The 20236-nt window shown below is 32.7% G+C and overlaps 1 protein-coding gene and 1 pseudogene across 1 annotated transcript; one reads left to right on the forward strand and one right to left on the reverse strand.

Moving 5' to 3' along the window:
* Window positions 1-1246: 1246 nt before the first annotated feature.
* LOC149782608 (allatostatin-A receptor pseudogene) lies at window positions 1247-3436 on the forward strand (annotated as a pseudogene).
* A 5516-nt stretch (window positions 3437-8952) lies between these two features.
* Window positions 8953-20180, reverse strand: LOC149782609 (uncharacterized). The gene is made up of 3 exons (XM_089934090.1): window positions 20032-20180; window positions 11553-11619; window positions 8953-9358 (listed from the first exon to the last, which is right to left on the reverse strand). The coding sequence occupies exons 1-3, from the start codon at window positions 20101-20103 to the stop codon at window positions 9270-9272; spliced, it is 228 nt and encodes a 75-aa protein (XP_089790216.1). The 5' UTR covers window positions 20104-20180; the 3' UTR covers window positions 8953-9269.
* Between the last annotated feature and the right edge of the window lie 56 nt (window positions 20181-20236).

Here is a 20236-nt window from a genome sequence, read left to right on the forward strand (position 1 = left end):
AAAAAGATTTAAGGCAAATTATATGGGGCACCTTTAATATTTAATTATAACTAATTAATAGTTAGCATTTACTGCATTAATGTTGCATATAATTAATTAAAAATACTATACAAATACGTTCAAACAGTGCCAATTATGAGAAGTGGGTAAATGATTATATTTATTATATATTATATAGTATAAGATTAATATACTATACAATCCCATTATATCAGGGATATGAGAATGCATGACACAATAAATGTAAATTGATTAAGGTATTTACAAGGCTTTCAGAAATAAAGATATTGTAAAAAGAGAGTTGCATGAAAAGATTATTTAGATGAAGCGTTTCAACAGTTATGAAACAAACTTAATGAAGACAATGGAAAGATTTACGTTCATGTATTAATCTAATTAAAGCTGATGATTAAGTCCTTAATGGGTTTAGAAAATTTCAGAGTATTTCGATGAATTATTTCTGCAGCTATTGGATAGACATTGTTAAGGACATTGATTCATCCCGATTGGATATTGAACGTACAGACACTATTGCCTTCTTTTCGATTCAAACATTACTGAGAGTTTTGTTAGAAAGCAACTTGCAAAAGATATCTTATTCAAAGGATACTGGTTTTGATGACTTATCGGTGAAAGATTTAAATATTGATTTGTATATTTTATATGTTCTTTGAAGCAAATGAATTTGTTGACAATTGGAAAGTAAAAATGAAGTAGCTATACATACTCTACCTTTCTTGAAGTTAGGAATCTAATGGATTATTATTAATTATAGACCCGTATTTTTATATTTATTTGTTAGCAAAACAATTTAAAGAGACATATTTTCAGTTTATTTATGACTTTTAATTAGGAAATAATTTGATAACCCCGTGTCTTGCATCCTCCCATCCAAATCACTCCCTTAAAACATCGCACACTAGTTCGACTGAACATGGGTTAATGACGGAGAGAAATTAACTGTAGGTTTATTCTTAAACACAAACGCGGGTTTGTGAATACTGTTAAGCAATCAATTTTGCTACATTCACTATCAACATACTATGTTACATAAACAATCATAGCGGTTTTCACTTTGTCTAAACAGCATCATCACATACTATTACAAAAATACGCATTGCGATAGTTTTCACCATATCTCAATAGTTATAGGTCACCGCATTTTTATGGAAAATAAGAACGAGTATTTTTTTCAGATTTATACTACACGAACTTTGGGAGTGAAGTATTCATCTGAGAAAACGAGTTCATATTTTCCATATAAATGCAGCAACCTTTTAAATATATACTCATGTTCTGATTCTACCTTAGTCTTAATTATAAAAATACACTGCAAGAAACAAAGTAATTGAATTTATGTTGCATTAAAAAATAAATACTCCGTCGCAGATTCATCAATACACCGTATCACTATTAATGCGCACAAAGCACCTCCCAACCACCTTTGAATATCGTCGCGCGTTTGAATGTAGTTTCAAAAGGAATTGTTGTTTTGGTCTATATAGAATTGAAATTTTGGAGTCATATTGTGAATGGATGCGCATTGGAACAACTTTTCCATTTGGTTTGCAAAAGATTAATTTTCTTTATATGTTGATCCAATATAACTCAGTTTTTTTTCTGATGATGATGGACTGAAATTTGGGTCAAATCAGTGCAGTAAGTAGAATGGATTTAGCTTTAAATTCCAGTGCAGCTTGGGTGTGTATCAGCTTTTCCTAGCTTATAAAGTACATTTAGAGGACATTCAATAAATGTAAGTATATTTATTACTATTTTTATTACCAGCTAAAGAAGACATGTTTATGCCCTGTCAATTGCATCCAACTGTTGGAGGGACCCCATTTATGGCCTGTATCATACAGTAATAAGGAAATTCTAACAGATTCTTTTAATAAATTGATTTTTAAAAGAAAAGAAATCAAGCATGAACAAATTACACATTTTTTCTAGGGTGAGGTGGTGACACTACTGCGTAGTGCTTCTATTTCTAGAAACCTTGATGGCTCAGACAGGGGACTTTGTTAGTTAACAAAGGTCTAAGATGGTAACAGATGTTACACTATTTTAATGCAGTCATATGCATGAAAAGTATGTATATAATATTCACCCTTGTATTTACAGAGTCCAATGACAGGAGTGGAAAGTACAGTAAGAATGGTGAACAACTCGATTAATGGCAGCCAGTTAACAGAACGTTCTGCAGATAGCACTACGCATGCAACATTGTATGAAGAATTCGAAGAATCAAAAGAATATTTGGACTATCAAAAGTACATTAGAATAATTATTCCAACTATATTTGGGCTCATCACTGTTATTGGTCTAATTGGCAATTCTCTCACGGTAGCTGTTGTTTTGCTTAATAAGACAGCCAATGACGTTACCAAAATTCTCATCATGAGTTTGGCTGTAGCTGATTTACTCTTCATCATATTTTGTGTTCCATTCACGGCAGTAAATATAATTATGTCTGTGTGGCTCTTTGGATACGTCTGGTGCCGGATCGTTCAGTATCTCATAGGCGTATGTGCCTCGGCCAGTATGTATATCCTCGTCCTGATTTCAATAGACAGATACCTTGCGTTGGTTCATCCCATCAAGGCAGTGTCATTGCGTACAAAAAGAAATTGCTGCATTGCACTTACAGTGATCTGGAGCATTGTATTACTTGCAAATATTCCTTTGATACTGGAGGCGGCAGTGGTGTATTACAAAAATCTGGGTGAGGAAAAGACAGTTTGTGTATTTACAAACGTTTCGTATATTAATATACGGGTTATCTGCTTCTTCTTGTTTGGTTACATGCTGCCATTAACTCTAATTTGTTTTTTATATGGACATGTATTGAAAGTGTTATTTACTAGAAATGTTCTTGGCGAAAACAATCACACATGGCGTTTCCGATTACAATCTAGAAAACGTGTCACGAAGATGGTAATTATTATGGTAATGGTCTTTTCCATTTGCTGGCTACCATTTCACATTACTGGCTTGTACCTTGCTTTTTCGAATCTCCCTATCAACGTGCTGTTCCTATCTCTACAAAATATGGCTCGATGCATGGCGTATTTAAACAGCTGTATCAATCCAATATTATACACATTCTACTCTAAAACTTTCAAGAATGGATTTAGGGATATAATTTACTGCAAAAAAAGAAATCATCTTCTACGCGATAATTCAAGTTCTTGCAGTAACATTTAATTATTTTGGGCTGCTGATTGCATAGGGTATCCAAACTGTTATGTTAATCTGATGTATTGCGTTGAATGTAATAATTATTCATGGCTGCATCTTCAGAGAAACTAATATGGACCTCTGAAACACATTCTAAGTTTCTTATTTCATATCGTCAGAGTCCGAAAAATTTGGAACTACTTTATGAGGTCACTAGCACATTTTTGGAATAATTATGTATAACTTCATGAACAAATATCCAACAATCTTTCTTGCAATTTTGATAATTATAATAGATTACCTTAGTTTTGTATGTTTGTAATTTGTATATTCTTTGTATGTATGATTTCATTATAATATGTATGTATATAATTTGTATATTCTTTGTTATGTGTGATTTCATTATATGTATGCATGTAATTTCACTATTCTTTGTATGTGTGATTTCATTAAAATATATAAGTATGTAATTTGTCAATTCTTTGTATATATGGTTTCATTATAATATGTATGTACGTATGTAATTTGTCTATTTTTTGTATGTATGATTTCATTATAATATGTATATATAAAATTTGTCAATTTTCCTTATATATGAGCCTTAATATTTGAAATATGTCTTAGAATATGAACTGTATTTTAATGTTTGTATTCATGGTATTTTCATATTATTTTAATTTTAGTATAGTATATGTACTGTAACATGTAAAGATTAATTTCCTGGTGTCTTATCCATAGAAAATAACTCAGTAGAGGTTACATTATTATTCTTATATGCAACTATAAATAAAATTGTCTTGATTTATACTCGATCAGCACTTTTGTTTCTGTTTTGTTACATACCGGTAGGTGACAATCTATAATTATAATTTTATGTATACCACACATTTTTAAATGTAAACCAAGTCCTTTCCTACGGTCATGTTCTATCCATGTTTATTTCATTTTTTGAGGTTGGATGGGGAAGCACATGACTATACGAATTATTATACACTCTTCTGAGGTTATACAGATACAAATTTCAATGGATTGTGTGAACATTAATATGGACAGTAGTTTTAATAATTTTATGAAATCATTACATGATTAGGTCGATCTATTAACTTTTGCAGAAATATTTTCTCAACACATCTGTTATTTGTAAAAGTTCTTAATTTTCCACATGCAGAAACACTTTGCCTTAAAGATTAGATCATATTAAAAGACTAAATGTTGGGGACTTAAAAAACGTCGAAACATAAGTGTTAATTTACATGCACTGACCTGCTTTAAAGTCATAGTTTGGGACCAATATTTTACCTTGGGAAGAAATTATCTTTCATTCCAGTTGTAAAGTCCATATTTTTAAAAACAACCAGTCAGGATATCAGAGAGCTACCAACAACGCCCTTACTTTTAAAATAGTCGTGTTGCAGATCAATTGTAATGCGCACGACCTCCCGCATCAAAGGCAGACATTCTAACCACTAGGCCACTGTGTGTCTGTATGTATGTATGTGTGTGTGTGTGTGTGTGTGTGTATGTATGTATGTATGTATGCATAGATGGATGGATGTATGTGGGCTAATGGCATGACAAGACAATAAAGACTATATGGTGCCAGTCACAGATAAAGCTCTAAAAATGTAAAACTAAAGAACCACACACTTAAGGATGACTATCATGAATGAGACTGTCTTATGTAGACTGAATTATGAATGAGACTGTCAAAAAATATTTAAAGTGGAAACAATTTAAGCTGCTTTACATCATTTTTAAAACAATTTAGAAAAGATTTGCCGATGTTTAAAACTACCTAGAGGATAAGTAAATATGATAAATTCTAGAAAATGTGAGATATTTTGCAAATACAAACAAATGAAGATGCTGCAATTATAACTATGTTGCCAATCCAGTGAAGGAATCCAAAGAAAATGCAATTTTGTACATGCAGTCTGTACCAGTAAACAAAGGGAGTTACCTCCCCTGCATCATAAAACCTGTTATATAGTAGACTGAGATTGATATGGCCTAAATACTAACAGTGCGACTTATATTTTCTATAATTATTACTTTAAAGACTTGTGGAATTAGAAAATTACAACAGTTATGCCTATTTGTAGCGATGCTAAAATAAAGGGCATCTTAAATGAGAGGATGGGACAGTAAGCACAAAAGTCATACTGACTACATCAAATATATTTTGGAAAAAAAGATCACAATAAAAACAAAATGTGAATGTGGTCCCTAAGATATATTTCTAGGTACTCTACATACATATAAATAACTCAGGATATCTCATTAAACTCGAGAACCTCTATTTAATTGTGTTGTGAAAAATATATCCCTCCTACTTTCAAAATGAGGCATGGATTTTTCATTTCCAAAGCTTGTCGTTGGCGCTATGTGGCATACTTTATTCCAACACATCATTCCAGTGTGTAATAATTTTAACTTCCTAGCATATTTCCTTTACATTTGACTGGAAATTCTGGCTCACCTATATAGCCTTATTTTATTTCCTTGTTTATTTATTTTGCCTCTGTCTTATGCAGCTGACATGTACAAATCCTAAGACCAGCTCCTCACTGGCAACTTTCTGACTTGCTAGGTCACTCCATTTGTTCATGTAGTAACTTTGCACCATGAACTATTTTGGAACAGAATTCCAAAGGAAATCCGAGAAATGTGAAGATAAACACATTTCAATGTAATCTAATCGATCCGATGAATAGCACAGCCTGTCTGATTTGACACATTACAGACTAACCATTTAATATTTTGAGACAGGCTTTTAACCAATGTATTTTTTATCTTGATAATTAAAAAATATATATGATACAATGGATATAATTATTTACGTCTAATGATCGGAAATATTTGGGGGCCAAACATTGTTGGTATGTTACAACTTTTCAGGATCAATTCTCAAACCTTCTACTGCTGTCTAAACTTTATATAACTCTGTGCTGGACCTAGGATCCCATGGGCCTATGGCATTGTGCCGCCTGTCCTCCAATTTGAGGGAAACACAAAACTACAATGAGACAAAGTAAAATAACTAGATACAGCTCAATGTACTTGTAGTGGTAAAATAAATGAAATACATGTACAGGTAAAACCTGTTATAACACAATTCGTTGTAATGCGATTCTGCATATAACGCAGTGGCAACATGGATCCCATTTTTTAATTAAAGGTGACCTCTGTATTTTAACATCCTAAATACGTGCTCTCGGAAAAGCCAATTAGTCATATCCGTAGCAGATTTGTAATCCCAGCACTGCATTTAACTTCACCGTTTCAACCATAATGGCATGTATACAATTTGAAACTGAAGTATATTTGATGTCTGATGAAAAGTGGCGAACAGAACAAATGATATATGATCAAGAGGTTAGTTGAAACTGATATTGAAATTTCAATGCACATTTTCTATGGGGATGTTTTATGAAAAATTTGTTAACGCGATCCCGCTTATATAGCAATGTTATTTTGACTCCGAGCATGACGTCATAATGGGTTTAACCTGTACATGTAATATTATTTGATTTGATAGTTTACTCACCTTAAGTCATTATCAATGCACCATTATGGCAATCAGTTACTTTGCATTGTAACCTGGCAGACAATTACAAATATTGAAACTTTGGATCTCAAAAATGTTGTTTTATAATGGAAATTAACTTCCCTAATTTATTTTATCACCGTTATTGCCTATAGCTGCTAGAGTCAATATGGATTTTGGGTAGATGTGCACTGAAATAAATAGGAGACAAAGGTTTTCCAATTTTTCTACACCCAGTGGATGCACAGATGTCATGATTTGGGGAACATAAAAAAAAAAAAAATTGCTGTGAACCTATGATCCCACACCTGAGATTCTAATTTTACAACATTTTCTGTTTATTACGTTCATATTATAGACTGATAATACAAACCCATTTGTTTGTATCCCCCTACTGATTTAAATAATGAAAACCTTTAATGTGATGAAAAGTGCAAGGAACTTAGTCAATTCATTCATTGATTTAGTGACCCTAACACAGACATCTTATACACGTTTCATGCTTAACGGAAGTTTTCAGTATAACAGACGGACATGCTAGGATCCATTTCCAGTTTCTGGACAAGTCCATTTTCAGCAAAGGGCTGTATCATGACTACAGATGTACATAAATAGGTCCTCTGCTTCCGATATTTACAATGTCGAATCAAGCAAAGGAAAATAATGACAACTACAAATTTGCTTTCCATGTGGATTTAACAAGCGGTTTAATTTCTATGTTCATATATGCAGAGGGATATAATTCCAAACTCTCAATGTTATGTAATTTATGCAATTATTCAGCAGTTACCGAACAGGATGAACTAAGTCATTATGTTGTCTGATGGAAATAAACTAGCCTATAGTGTACGCAATATGGTGCCATGTTAGTAATGGAAAGTCCGTTAAGCATGAAATGGTGCAGGGGATGCCAGCATTAGTGCCATTCTGGTCACAGTCGGGTTAGAAATTACAAATCAGTGATTCAACTGACTTAGTTCTGTGTACTTTTTATCACGTTAAACGTTCTTGTTTTTGAAATTGGTACGGGTTACAAACAAACGGGGATGTAGAGTCAGACTATAATCGCATCTGGAGTATCACCAACGAAAATGGGCAATTCCTAAAGACAACTATTGGAATGTGGTTGTAATGGCCACAATTTATGCAAACTGTAGTAGATGCAATAAGGAAAGAAAATAAAACAATTACAAACAAGTCTTTATTACACAACAATAGAATATAATTTATCGTATTTCACATATAGGCAGAAATATCACAAAAGATTTCCCATCAGACCAGGCATTCAAACTGTGCATCTTTATACAGGACCTTACATGCTATAGACTGAAGATAAATAATCACATTTTAATTTTGTATAACTTTGGAAATCTCCAGTTTCTGGTTAAACTTGCAGAATACTCACCGAGTCTAATTATTAACTGTATAATGTGGAAAAATACTGACATCAATATATGCATGGGAAAAAGTGTAAATAGAAACTTCTAAACATAAAATATGTAGATAATGACAGTTTATACATTTTTTGATTACCAATATTTCAAAATGGCAAAATCCTAAACAAGTTTATTCAGCACAATATCAGGCAAAGCCTCTGATAATGGCAATATTAGCAATCATAACTACTATTGTAAACAAGCAATTCAGTATAGTCCAGAAGCATTATACATTGTTCTTTTGTAGTAAAGTTAAATATTTTTTTTGTAATGATATTAGCAAAGTCTGATACTCCAATTAGCCTCATGAAATTGTGTTACATTTAGATGAAAAACCAGTAGATTCTGTACATACTCACTTATAAGCTGGGTACAACTGCAACCAACATAGATCCTGATCTGCCCTCATGTAATATGCAGGCAAATGAGGGTCTATCTTGTTTGTTCTACTGATTACTTCACACAAATACATAGACCATTGGCTATTGCAGATCTGGTTCTATGCAGATGGACCCAATATAAGTATATGTGATAAATAGTGCAGTTACAATGATTTACATCATAGCAGTTTTCTCTGATTGTAGCAAGCAGTTTTCAGTGACTGTAGTAAAAATGAAACATTTGCACTTAAATTTAGATGGCAGATACAATGATATACACACCTATCACAATGGAATCCTGTCCACGTTTTGTCAAATTTTTATTCAGTCAGTCCTTATGCAGATTCTGTTTTTGATTTTCAGCCCTAAATCCTGACATTGATTATCAAACTGAAATAAGGTTAAAATCCTTCTTGTAGTTAAACACACCCAACACCTTTAACTTGACATTTAATTCTACCTGAATGCAAAAAAAAAAAAAAAAAGCAAAACAAAAACAAAGCAAGACCCTGACATACATAAGCCGACACTACAGTGCTCCAAAGTCATTTTCTTTGCATAGGGCTATTATCTTCCATGTGTCATACAAAAGGCACGATGTTATGACAATGATATGATGGATGACCTTGGAATGTTACAACATGCTCAATTCTACTTGTGATCCAAACAGTCTGATACATGATTCCGGTGTAGAAAGAAACACTAAGAAACAATGCACTCTTGGGACTAGGCTCGCCCATCATCTACACCTGCCTGTGTCATTAGGTCTGCAATGTTCTTCTCCAGGTCGTCAATCCGCTGACCCATTTCATCAAGTACAAATCGTTAAGGAAATGTAAAGCAGTGCAGTGAGTCAATGGAAAAGCATACTAGTGATATATCATACTAGTGAGAACTTTATAAGCAACATACTAATGAGAACATTATAAGTATCATACTATTAATAACTTTATAAGTATCAGCCAGTGAGAACTTTATAAATATCATACTAATGAGAACTTATAAGTATCATACTATTGATAATTTTATAAGTATCATACTAATGAGAACTTTATAAGTATCATACTATTATAACTTTATAAGTATCAGCCAGTGAGAACTTTATAAGTAACATACTATTGATAACTTTATAAATATCATACTGTTGATAACTTTATAAGTATCATACTAATGACAACTTCATAAGTATCATACTACTGATAACTTTATAAGTATCATACTGTTGATAACTTTATAAGTATCGTACTATTGAGAACTTTATAAGTATCATACTAATGAGAACTTTATAAGTATCATACTATTGATAACTTTATAAGTATCATACTATTGTTAACTTTATAAGCATCATACTATTGATAACATTATGAGTATCACACTATTGATAACTTTATAAGTATCATACTATTGATAACTTTATAAGTATCATACTAGTGAGACCATCATAAGTATCATACCATTGATAACTTTATAAGTATCATACTGTTGATAACTTTATAAGTATCATACTAATGACAACTTCATAAGTATCATACTACTGATAACTTTATAAGTATCATACTGTTGATAACTTTATAAGTATCATACTATTGAGAACTTTATAAGTATCATACTATTGAGAACTTTATAAGTATCATACTAATGAGAACTTTATAAGTATCATACTATTGATAACTTTATAAGTATCATACTATTGATAACTTTATAAGTATCATACTATTGATAACTTTATAAGTATCATACTATTGATAACTTTATAAGTATCATACTAGTGAGACCATCATAAGTATCATACTAGTGAGAACTTTATTAGCATCATACTAGTAAGACTTTTTAAGTATCATACCAGTGAGACTATAAGTATAATTCTAATAAGACTTTATAAGTATCATACTAATAAGACTTTATAAGTACCATACTAATAAGACTTTTTAAGTATCATACTAATAAGACTTTAAAAGTATCATACTAGTGAGACATTATAAGTATGATACTAATAAGACTTTATAAGTATCATACTAGTGAGACTTTATAAGCATCATACTAGTGAGACTTTATAAGTATCATACTAGTGAGACTTTATAAGTATCATATTAATAAGACTTTTTAAGTATCATACTAATAAGACTTTTTAAGTATCATACTAATAAGACTTTATAAGTATCATACTAGTGAGACTTTATAAGTATCATACTAATAAGACTTTTTAAGTATCATACTAATAAGGCTTTTTAAGTATCATACTAATAAGACTTTATAAGTATCATACTAGTGAGACTTTATAAGTATCATACTAGTGAAACCTTATAAGTATCATACAAGTAAGACTATAAATAACTGTCCGAATTGGAAAAGTATATAAATCTTTATACTTGCTGTGTTACAATGCATCATTTTCGTCAACTTAAAAAAAATCTGAAATACTCGTCATAATTATGTTGATAACAAATAATACTTAAAATACTCCGGTGCTATTTATCCCATCTCCTGAATCATTTTGAATTGAGTGTGTGTGAATGTGTTTTGGATTTTTAACGAACCTTTAACAATTTTCCAGTCATATCACTATGATGCCTGCAATGTGGCAGTTTATAGTGATGTCTATAACTGGGGCATCATGCCACAGACATGCAGCATTATGTCCCACCCAGTCATATTATCCTCACACCAGGTTGACCAGTCCTAACACTATCCTCTTAATGCTGAGCACCTTGTGAGGCTGCTGTTATTACCATTTTATGTCTTTGGGATTACTTGGCCATGGTTCGAACCCATGACCTCTCCCATCAGAGGTAGATGCTCTAAACATCAGGCTTCCGGAACAGTCAGCTGGATAAAATTGAAGCTGAGATATGTACTGAAGCTCAAAGCAAATACTACTGACAAATCAACCAACCATGGAAGGGCAGATGGGTCAATATTAACATAAAAGCAGTAACTACTTTAAAAAAATGTATTGCACAAGGCAAAATTTGCCATGATCATGAAACATTTTGGGCTGAGAAAGGATATTTCTTGTGATAATCTGGTCAGACATGTTCTGGAACTTGTCCTGCATCTGCTGCAACAAATTCTGGACCTGAAATAAGGAAATACAGTTCGACTTAAAACCATAGAGACAGATGAATAAAATTTACACTACATATGGAAAACTAATTTTTTTTTTACCTTGCTCATGGTGTCAAATTCCAACAATGTTTTTTCTCAAGAGAGTAAGCCTGCTTTCAAACAAAGATATCTTCAGAACATGTCCCACCTCCTGCATTAAACACAGTGATGTGTCTCTCCTACATCTGACTTGAAAAAGTTGTAATACAAACCAGAATCTTACCAATGTTGATGCTATAGGTATCAAAAAGGTGCTGTTGTAGGTTAACTATAACCTAATAATAAGTCACCTAGAAATTATATATTGCTTTTTCACTTTATTTTACAAACTTTATACTTCTGTTGGGAAAACTGAAGTATAAAACAAGTTATTCTGACAAAGAGGCAACTTAAAATACCTTGAAGTTGTAAAAGACACCTAATATAACCTCAATAAACAAAATTACATATCTACCTTTAAATAATTATAAAGTTTACTATACAAAACCAAGCTGGTATTAATTTCCTGATAATCCAAACTGACTGTGTAAGGTTTATGGCTTATGCACTACTCTAAACACCATATGCATTTTGTAAACACAAATATGAGCAACAGAGACATAATTCTGAGGCCTTCAAACTCCATGATCAAGTTGTAAAACATGAACAGAGCCAACATGATACACCCCTGTGATAATTCAATTTTAGCATACACTTTTTTACTGTCTTTTTTAAATTAAATTTTTTAACGTTTAATCATCAACTGTGTAGTCAATATATGTAATATGAAAACAGTGTACATACATTCATACTTACTTGTATTGTGACAGGGCATTACAAAAAATAAAAAGAGCATTTTTTTCTTTTATATCAAAGAAAAATAATATAGTGGCTTGAAAACAAGAGACATGAGGGGACCTGATATTGCTCATCCTACTAATATAACAGTTGACCATCTCACCAATGAGGCATTATGTAATATTGCAAAAACCACAACCTAAAGACACATGTACGTAAATAATCTGCCACATTTTATATCATGCTGATTATATCTATTTTACTACATGTATATCCTGAGAACAAACCTGCACAAAAGATAAAGGTGTAATTAATACATTGTCTCTTGCTTATGACCAAGGTCATCCAGTTGCTTGATCATATGACCCCAATTACCAAGTTTGGTGGAAATAAGATGAGAAATAATCTAGAGATGTAACAAAGTCTGCTAATCAGAAACAAGGCATCCAATTAATATATACATGTCTCACTTATTATAAAATCTATCCACAATCATAATTTAAGTTTAAGTTGGAACAACCTCCAACTGACAAGCTCAGACAATGAGCACACAAAATAATATAACAATAATTTCACTCATAATCACAATCAGTCAGGATCTTTATGACATACTAACTATGATTAAAAATTATATTGCTAAAAAAAATCATCAGATGCAAGACCACCTCACAAATATCTGAATAGTTCTCAGTCAGAACAAAAGTCAACGAACATTTGACCATAGCCTATTTATCATGGCCAATTAATCCCAGGTCATAAATACAGTCCCTCAGAAGGTAACAAGCCACTCAGCCACTCGTATACAAGATCCCTTATTTAATATGGATACATGTAGATCTTTCCCCTATTAAAAAAGCTATAAATCTTGATGAGATGAACCAAAAATGGATAAGAATTATGGCTTCCAGGGTGTCAGCAACCTCAGCCAATCAGATGCAAGGTCATCTCATTAATATGCAAAAAATCTTGCTCATTATCAAAACTGTCCAAAATCCTGATGATGGTGTATAAGCATATATTCCAAATTTGGTCAAAATCAGATCACACAACTTTCATTCAAATTACATTATTAATACCCATATATCTGCTTGTAATAAAACTCATCCGAGATCATAACAAGTCCACATTTGAAGCCTGGTCAAAATTGGATTAGAAATATTTTGTCCAGATTGGTAACAAACTCAACCAATCAGATGCAGAATAACTGTGCTAACATGGATGCATCTAACTCATTATCAAGATTCTCCAAGATCTTGATATAAGAACATATGATGTAATCTAATTTTGATTTTAAAAAATGTAGGTCATGGTGACCTTCTTTAGTTGGTGGGGTGTAGTACTTACAGAGATGCATACAATTCCTGTTTCATTACTGGAATATAAAAAGGACCAGAAAATAGAGGAACTTATAAATATGAAATGAGTCAAGAGCTGTATAGAATTGTGAGCCTTGACAAGTTAAATATTGGAATTAGTCAATAAAATTATCAAATTTCAATTGAAATAAGCACATATGTAAGATCCTTTTTATTACATGATGAGGAAAACTGATTTATCTGAATAAGCTGCACAGTAGTGTAGTGATATGTCTTTGAAGCCTTGGTCATTACAACTTTCCTTTGTCTTATGCTATGACAGCATGTGATGTGAGGTGTTATCAGGTTATTACATGTTTTACTAATGCTGCAATGTGAACCAATTTATTAACATGTACACTGAAACAATGACATTTAAGTGAAATGATTTCAAACAATTTTCCTTTGATCTGCTGACCGTCATTTTATATGTAAACCATTGACAATAGGGACGCCAAACCTTGCTCAACCTGCATATACTTTTCTTGAATTAATACAGTTCTATGCCTTTGTTGAACATATCCCAATAGCCTTATGATATTCACACTCTTTCATACTTCTAAATATTTCTGCATGTTAAAAGGAAAATTGGATATAGCAACTGGACATATTGCTTGTGCATGGCAAACTATGATTTTTGAAGGATCTTTGATCCTTAAAAGATTGCAGTGTCCTAAAAACGTGAAACAGTGTTCTATTAAAAAAAGAAGAAAAAAAATGATACTCACTAGCGCTGCTCACAGGTAAATGTATTTTTAATGATTTCTTTTTGGTCATCAGCTAGCTCGTTAAATCAAGCTGCCGTAGCATGAGGACAATTTTCAGTAACTTTAGCTTTTTCTGAGATGGAGTGATGCTTTATTCAATGTGAAAATAATCTGCATTTCAAGAACATTAATAGAACAATGTTAGTAAACACTTCAAATGAAGAAAAAAAAAAGATATTTACAAAGTTGAAAAAGACTGCCTTCTCTATGTGCAAGCAGATTTAGGGATTTAATGTTGAGAAAGGAGGTTCATGCTAACTTTAAAATGGTGGCCATGCTTAACTGATAACCTCTCCACCTGCCCAAGGTTAATCTAGATCTAGTTTCACTAGTGAATGTGCACACTACATGTATTGTAATTAAAGAAACTTCAAGCTTTGTTCATACAAACATGTTTATTCAAGTACAATATCCCCTTCTATTCAGGTCTTACCAAGTTTCAATCCAATTTCTTGCTTGCATGGTTGTTTATAGAGCAAGGTAAAAATCAATAGTATATTGTGCTTTTAGTACAATATCTATGTTATACATTAACCTTTACAAAGATTTGTTCTGTATAAGCACACTGAAAGTAACAAATCAAGGCATGTTGGAAAATACTCAGTATCTAATTTATTGCAACGGATATTAAATAGGTTTTAAGACTGGCAATTTATACCAACCAAAATCACAGGCGTTTGGGCAATAAAATCTGTAATGTTGGGGTTTGCAGTGTATTGATCCACTGACTTTACTGTGCTTTTACTCTCAATAAAACATTATTCAAACTCAGCTTGGTGCAATGAAACTTACACAGAGTCATTATGATAAGCGCTTCTTCACTATAAGGCCCTTCATTTTAACACAGTTCTTGTTATAAGGCCAATATGGTCAAAGACTCCATTTCATTTTCTGGAAGTGGATTTATATGTATTATGTACTTCATTATAAGGCAGTTTCACCATAAGGCATTATCCTCCGTGACTACATTGGCCAAGAGTTATACTCACTAATGCATTTGTATCATGTACTTATTATAAGGCATTCAGCTCTGTGACTCCAATGGCCGCCAGTGTTATACTGAGTAATGCACTTGTATCATGTACTTCATTATAAGAGTCTCTCTATAAGACCATGTACTATGACTCCCATGGAAAGCGTTAAACTGAGGAAGCACTGTATCATCCACTTTATTATACGAGTCTCCCTATAAGACCATATAATATGACTCCTATGGACAGTGTTAAAATAAGGGTGTACTGTATCATGTACTTCATTATAAGAGTCTCCCTATAAGACCATATAAGACTGTGATGGACAGTGTTATAATGAGGGAATAATGTATCATGTACTCCATTATAGGGAGGTCTCACCATAAAGCGGTATACATGTACTATATATGGTTCCTATGGTCAGTGCTGTTATCACATACTTCATTTATAAGGCAATCTCATTACTTCATTATAGATACATGTAGTCTCACTATATGATACTGCACTTTATCAATCCTATGAACAATATTACATTGGGGGAGTACTGAATCACATACTTCATTATAAAGCAGTCTCACTTTAAGACTTAAAGGCAGCTTCATTTATGATTTTTAACGTTTTTTGTTGTAGTTAATCCCTCGAGTCTGGATGTAATTTTTAAAAATATCGAGAGTGATCCAGAATCTTCTTTTAGACATGCACAAAGGGGGGATAACTCTAATATGCTTTGGAAAGTGATGGCAGCTGGGAATGTGGAAATTACGTTAAGTTGAAATATCCTTGATAAGCGAAACGAATAAAAATATATTAATATTGAAGAAAGTGTTTAGAAAGCTTTGTTTTGTTCGAGATTCTTATGTTCCTTTTAACTGATTTCAGTATTCTTAACTTCCATTGTATTCCAGCCAACGGAACTTGAAAACGTGTCCATTTGCTTGTGTAAGAATTTGAATTTATTAGGAAAAAGATATCAATGTCAGTAAAGTCTGACTAAAACATTATAATTTTAATATGTAGAAAAGCACCAATATGGGATGCCAAGTGTGTGAGATTTTCCTGAAAATTTGACTTATCATTCCTAAGTTATCTGATGTCAGAACACGCTATGCAGCACCATCACTAGGCAATAAGACCTTGACATCCAAAAAATAATTATCAGGTCGAGGTGTAATATTGCAGAAAATATTTACAAAATATTTGGGGAAAAATAGAATATTACACCTTGAGAATTTGTTTTTCAAAATACTTTGTACATATCTTTCTTGTTACTAGTAGCAACACTTTCATTTTTTAGCTGCTCCACACCTGGATCATGGAGCACTTAAAGACAAGTTTGAGGACTACTGCATGCTGCCTGATGAGTGTGTGCCTGTATTAACAGATGATTGCCAGAAAAGGAGCTTTTGTAGCTACTGGATGGATATTATCAGCCAGACAATTAGTAGTGGTGACATCCATTTCCCAAATCTGAAATTAGCTATTTCAGAAAATATTTACCTTGCCTCACAACAAAGCAGTCTCAGAGATATACATACAGATTGCAGGAGGTCCCTGAATGCAGACATGCTAACATCATTTTTACAGTTTAAAATAAACACTGACACCTGCTGCGTAGACTTTAAAACCCATGATTACATTCTGAAAAGTGCAAAGGGTGCATATGTTTCATATAATAATGTGTGTGTTACAACACACTGAAAATCACAAGAATACAATGAAATAAAGTTTCAGAGATTATGTAAATGTGTGTAAATTAGTTTGTTTATGGCATCTGTTGTTTTAAAACTGTTGATCTTATTATATAATGTATGGATACATTTTTTCATGAAAGTGTTTTTGGTCTTTGTAACGTTTTTTATTGGTCTGGCATACAGATTTTCATCTCAGCTGGTTGACAGGTATGAGTTACAAGGAATATCCAAGGTGACAATAGGCATGTCTTCTACCATAATATCTAGTAAATAAGGGAGCCAAATGTCAAAACAGGCAGCACAACCCAACAAAACCTGGTTCCCTTGTCCAAAGCATTAACTGCAATACTGATTTTGCAAGACCATCAAGTTGTTCTCAACTTTTTCATTGCTGGCATAACTGGTGGCTGTTGATCTTATGATTTGAACTTCTGACACATGTAGAAAGCAACATTATCATGTGTCAGCAGGGATGGTCCTGGCGTTTAAAAAGCTGTCGCCAAAAAAATCGCCAACCTCAATATTTTGTCGCCAATTTTCAAAAAGTGTCGCCAGAACAAGTAGTGTACATTTTTTTAAGTGTTAATTTAGTCTATTAATGTAACAGGCAATGAAAATTACAAAAGATGGGTTAGTTAATACTCTACTTACAACAAGCATTAACAAAATGTTACATGAAGATCTGTCGCGATTTTAGGGCTGCCCACTTGTTGAATGCAGTTTCAAAGTCTAATTTTTCACATCTGTACATGCTGATTCTCATTAAATTCTCGAGAGATGAGATGCAGAGTTTATTTCTGATGTCAGTTTTTATGAGGTTCATCTTACTGAATCCACATTCACAGTCTACAGTGCTGACAGGTGTCACCAGTAGTCTCTCAGCAGCCCCCCCCCCCATGGCTAACTTCACAAAGCTTGTAGTGAATTGCTTCCTAAATCCCAAGAATGATCACTGAATGCTGTATAAATTTTCTCGACAAACAAAATAGGATCTCCATTCCCACGAATGAAACTTACACGAGTCAACACCTGGCAATATTGGACCGTATATATAAGCATAAATTCACACCCAGTTTAGGTATTCTTTCACTCCTGTATTTTGAGAAATAAATAATTATTATTAATTATACAAAACTGTTGTGTTTTTTTTTGCTATTTTTTGTTGCCGAGTTTAAGTCTCTGCAGCCGTAACACGGGATTGATGGCAAAAGGAAAAGATCAATGAGTAAAATGCTGCACTGGCGACAGATATAATTGTGACTGAGATTTTTTCCATTTGCTTTGTATTTATACACAGTAGTCGGTACTTCAAAGGTTATCAGTTTTCTATGAAGGTTCAACAAAACTATTGTATTGGTATATGTAAAAAAATAAAAATAAAAATAACAGAAGGATTAGCCATTCAATTAATTGTATCTGTTCTATTCGCGTCTTCAGAAGTCGGTCAGTTGTAGGTATAGTTCGGTAGCATGATTGACTGTAACACAGCATACAGTACTCAGCCCAGATGTCAGCATAAGCAGATTATGATGTAACAATGCATTGTAAAGATGGGTTTGTCAATACGAAAAAAGGATCGTTTGTGTAACAGATTGATTCCAATGCATTGCTTAGTCAAGTTTGTGGCTTCCTTTCATTCTCCCTTTTAATTTATCCAGTCCAAATCCATGATTGTATGTACAGATTAAATAATCAAAAAGTCTGTCACCAAAAAAATCGCCAGATGGGATATTTTTGTCACCAATAAGGAAAAAAAATCGCAATTTGCGACATTGGCGAAGCCCAGGACGATCCCTGTGTCAGTAATTCAAATCAAAGGTCACCAGCTGCTGAACACATGTTCTTTCCTCACAGGAAATAATGTTAAAAAGTGAGTATTATAAAAGATTGATTGCCATCAATAAATGAGGAATTATTCTTAATATCTTCATACAAAGGTCAGTCTATATAAATGTATTAATTAGTAGTGACATAAACTGCCTGCATAACAAAGCTGATGCTCCAGCATGAATCATATCTTGATACAGTTGTTCTCTGCCAGAAGTCATGCCAGAAAAACAAAACTATGAGCCTATGATTTGGCCAATTGCTATTAGCCATATTCGTCTTGTCATAACTTTGGCATAACTCTGCAACAAATTACTTAAACCAAACAAAATGGTGCTGTACAAAGTGTATTTTAGTAAAGAAAATGGCATTACAATAAATAGTGCATGACAGAATGCAATTTGATTTAACTCTGTGCAGCAGGGTATATATATATATATATATATATATATATATATATATATATATATATATATATATATATATATATATATATATATTTATTTATTGGCTGACAAGTATGCGAGTTACTACTGCTGCAGTAACTTCAATTATATTTACATGCGACATCTGTTCGTGGTAGACCAACAAGTTGTTCTCCACCTTTTTTTTTTTTGTTTGACTGGCGGCCAGTCAAACAAAAAAAAGGGTGGAGTTCAACTTGTTGGTCTACTTTTCATGGATACAGAACCACTCATTAGAAGTCGAGTTGAGTAAAAATATTTTTCGGGAACTTAACAAAATTACAAAAATCCCAATTAATTCTGGCTACATTAAGAATTTAATAGAACTGTTCAGAATAACCCATACTTTACTGACGCCAATTGATGATGCTCAAGTTTGCCGGGTAATTCATTCAACATGTTTCAACAAGTTTAAGTCTGAGACCGAGAAACAACAGGGAATCTAATCATTTGCTTTATTTCAACTCTCGTCTGCATGTGCTGCTGCACTAAAAACGATATAATGAAAGAAGTATATTTTATTATACTTACAAAAGTGGTCAGATCTTGTATACTCTTTGGATCTGCGCTGTTGGATATGAAGTCCTTACCTCTGTCTGCCATTTTCACCTATGTCGATCTAGAATGTTACTGAAGTACTTCGAATGATCAAAACGGATGATGCAAAACTAGACTGGTTTTAAAATTTATTAGATCCTTTTAATTTGGGGGCGCTCAAATTATTAAGGTCTCCTTA

The sequence above is a fragment of the Sinohyriopsis cumingii genome, chromosome 15 (assembly GCF_028554795.1).
Source record: "Sinohyriopsis cumingii isolate HCF-2022 chromosome 15, ASM2855479v2, whole genome shotgun sequence".
Taxonomy (NCBI): Eukaryota; Metazoa; Mollusca; class Bivalvia; order Unionida; family Unionidae; genus Sinohyriopsis; species Sinohyriopsis cumingii.

What these genes read in the sequence shown, in the direction of transcription:
- LOC149782609 (XM_089934090.1), bottom strand. Translation starts at nt 20,103, where the DNA reads ATGGCAGACAGAGGTAAGGACTTCATATCCAACAGCGCAGATCCAAAG. An exon ending in TACAAGATCTGACCACTTTT is followed by an intron (nt 11,620 to 20,031) that starts GTAAGTATAATA and finishes TCCTTATTTCAG; the next exon opens with GTCCAGAATTTGTTGCAGCA. An exon ending in TGACCAGATTATCACAAGAA is followed by an intron (nt 9,359 to 11,552) that starts ATATCCTTTCTC and finishes AACGATTTGTAC; the next exon opens with TTGATGAAATGGGTCAGCGG.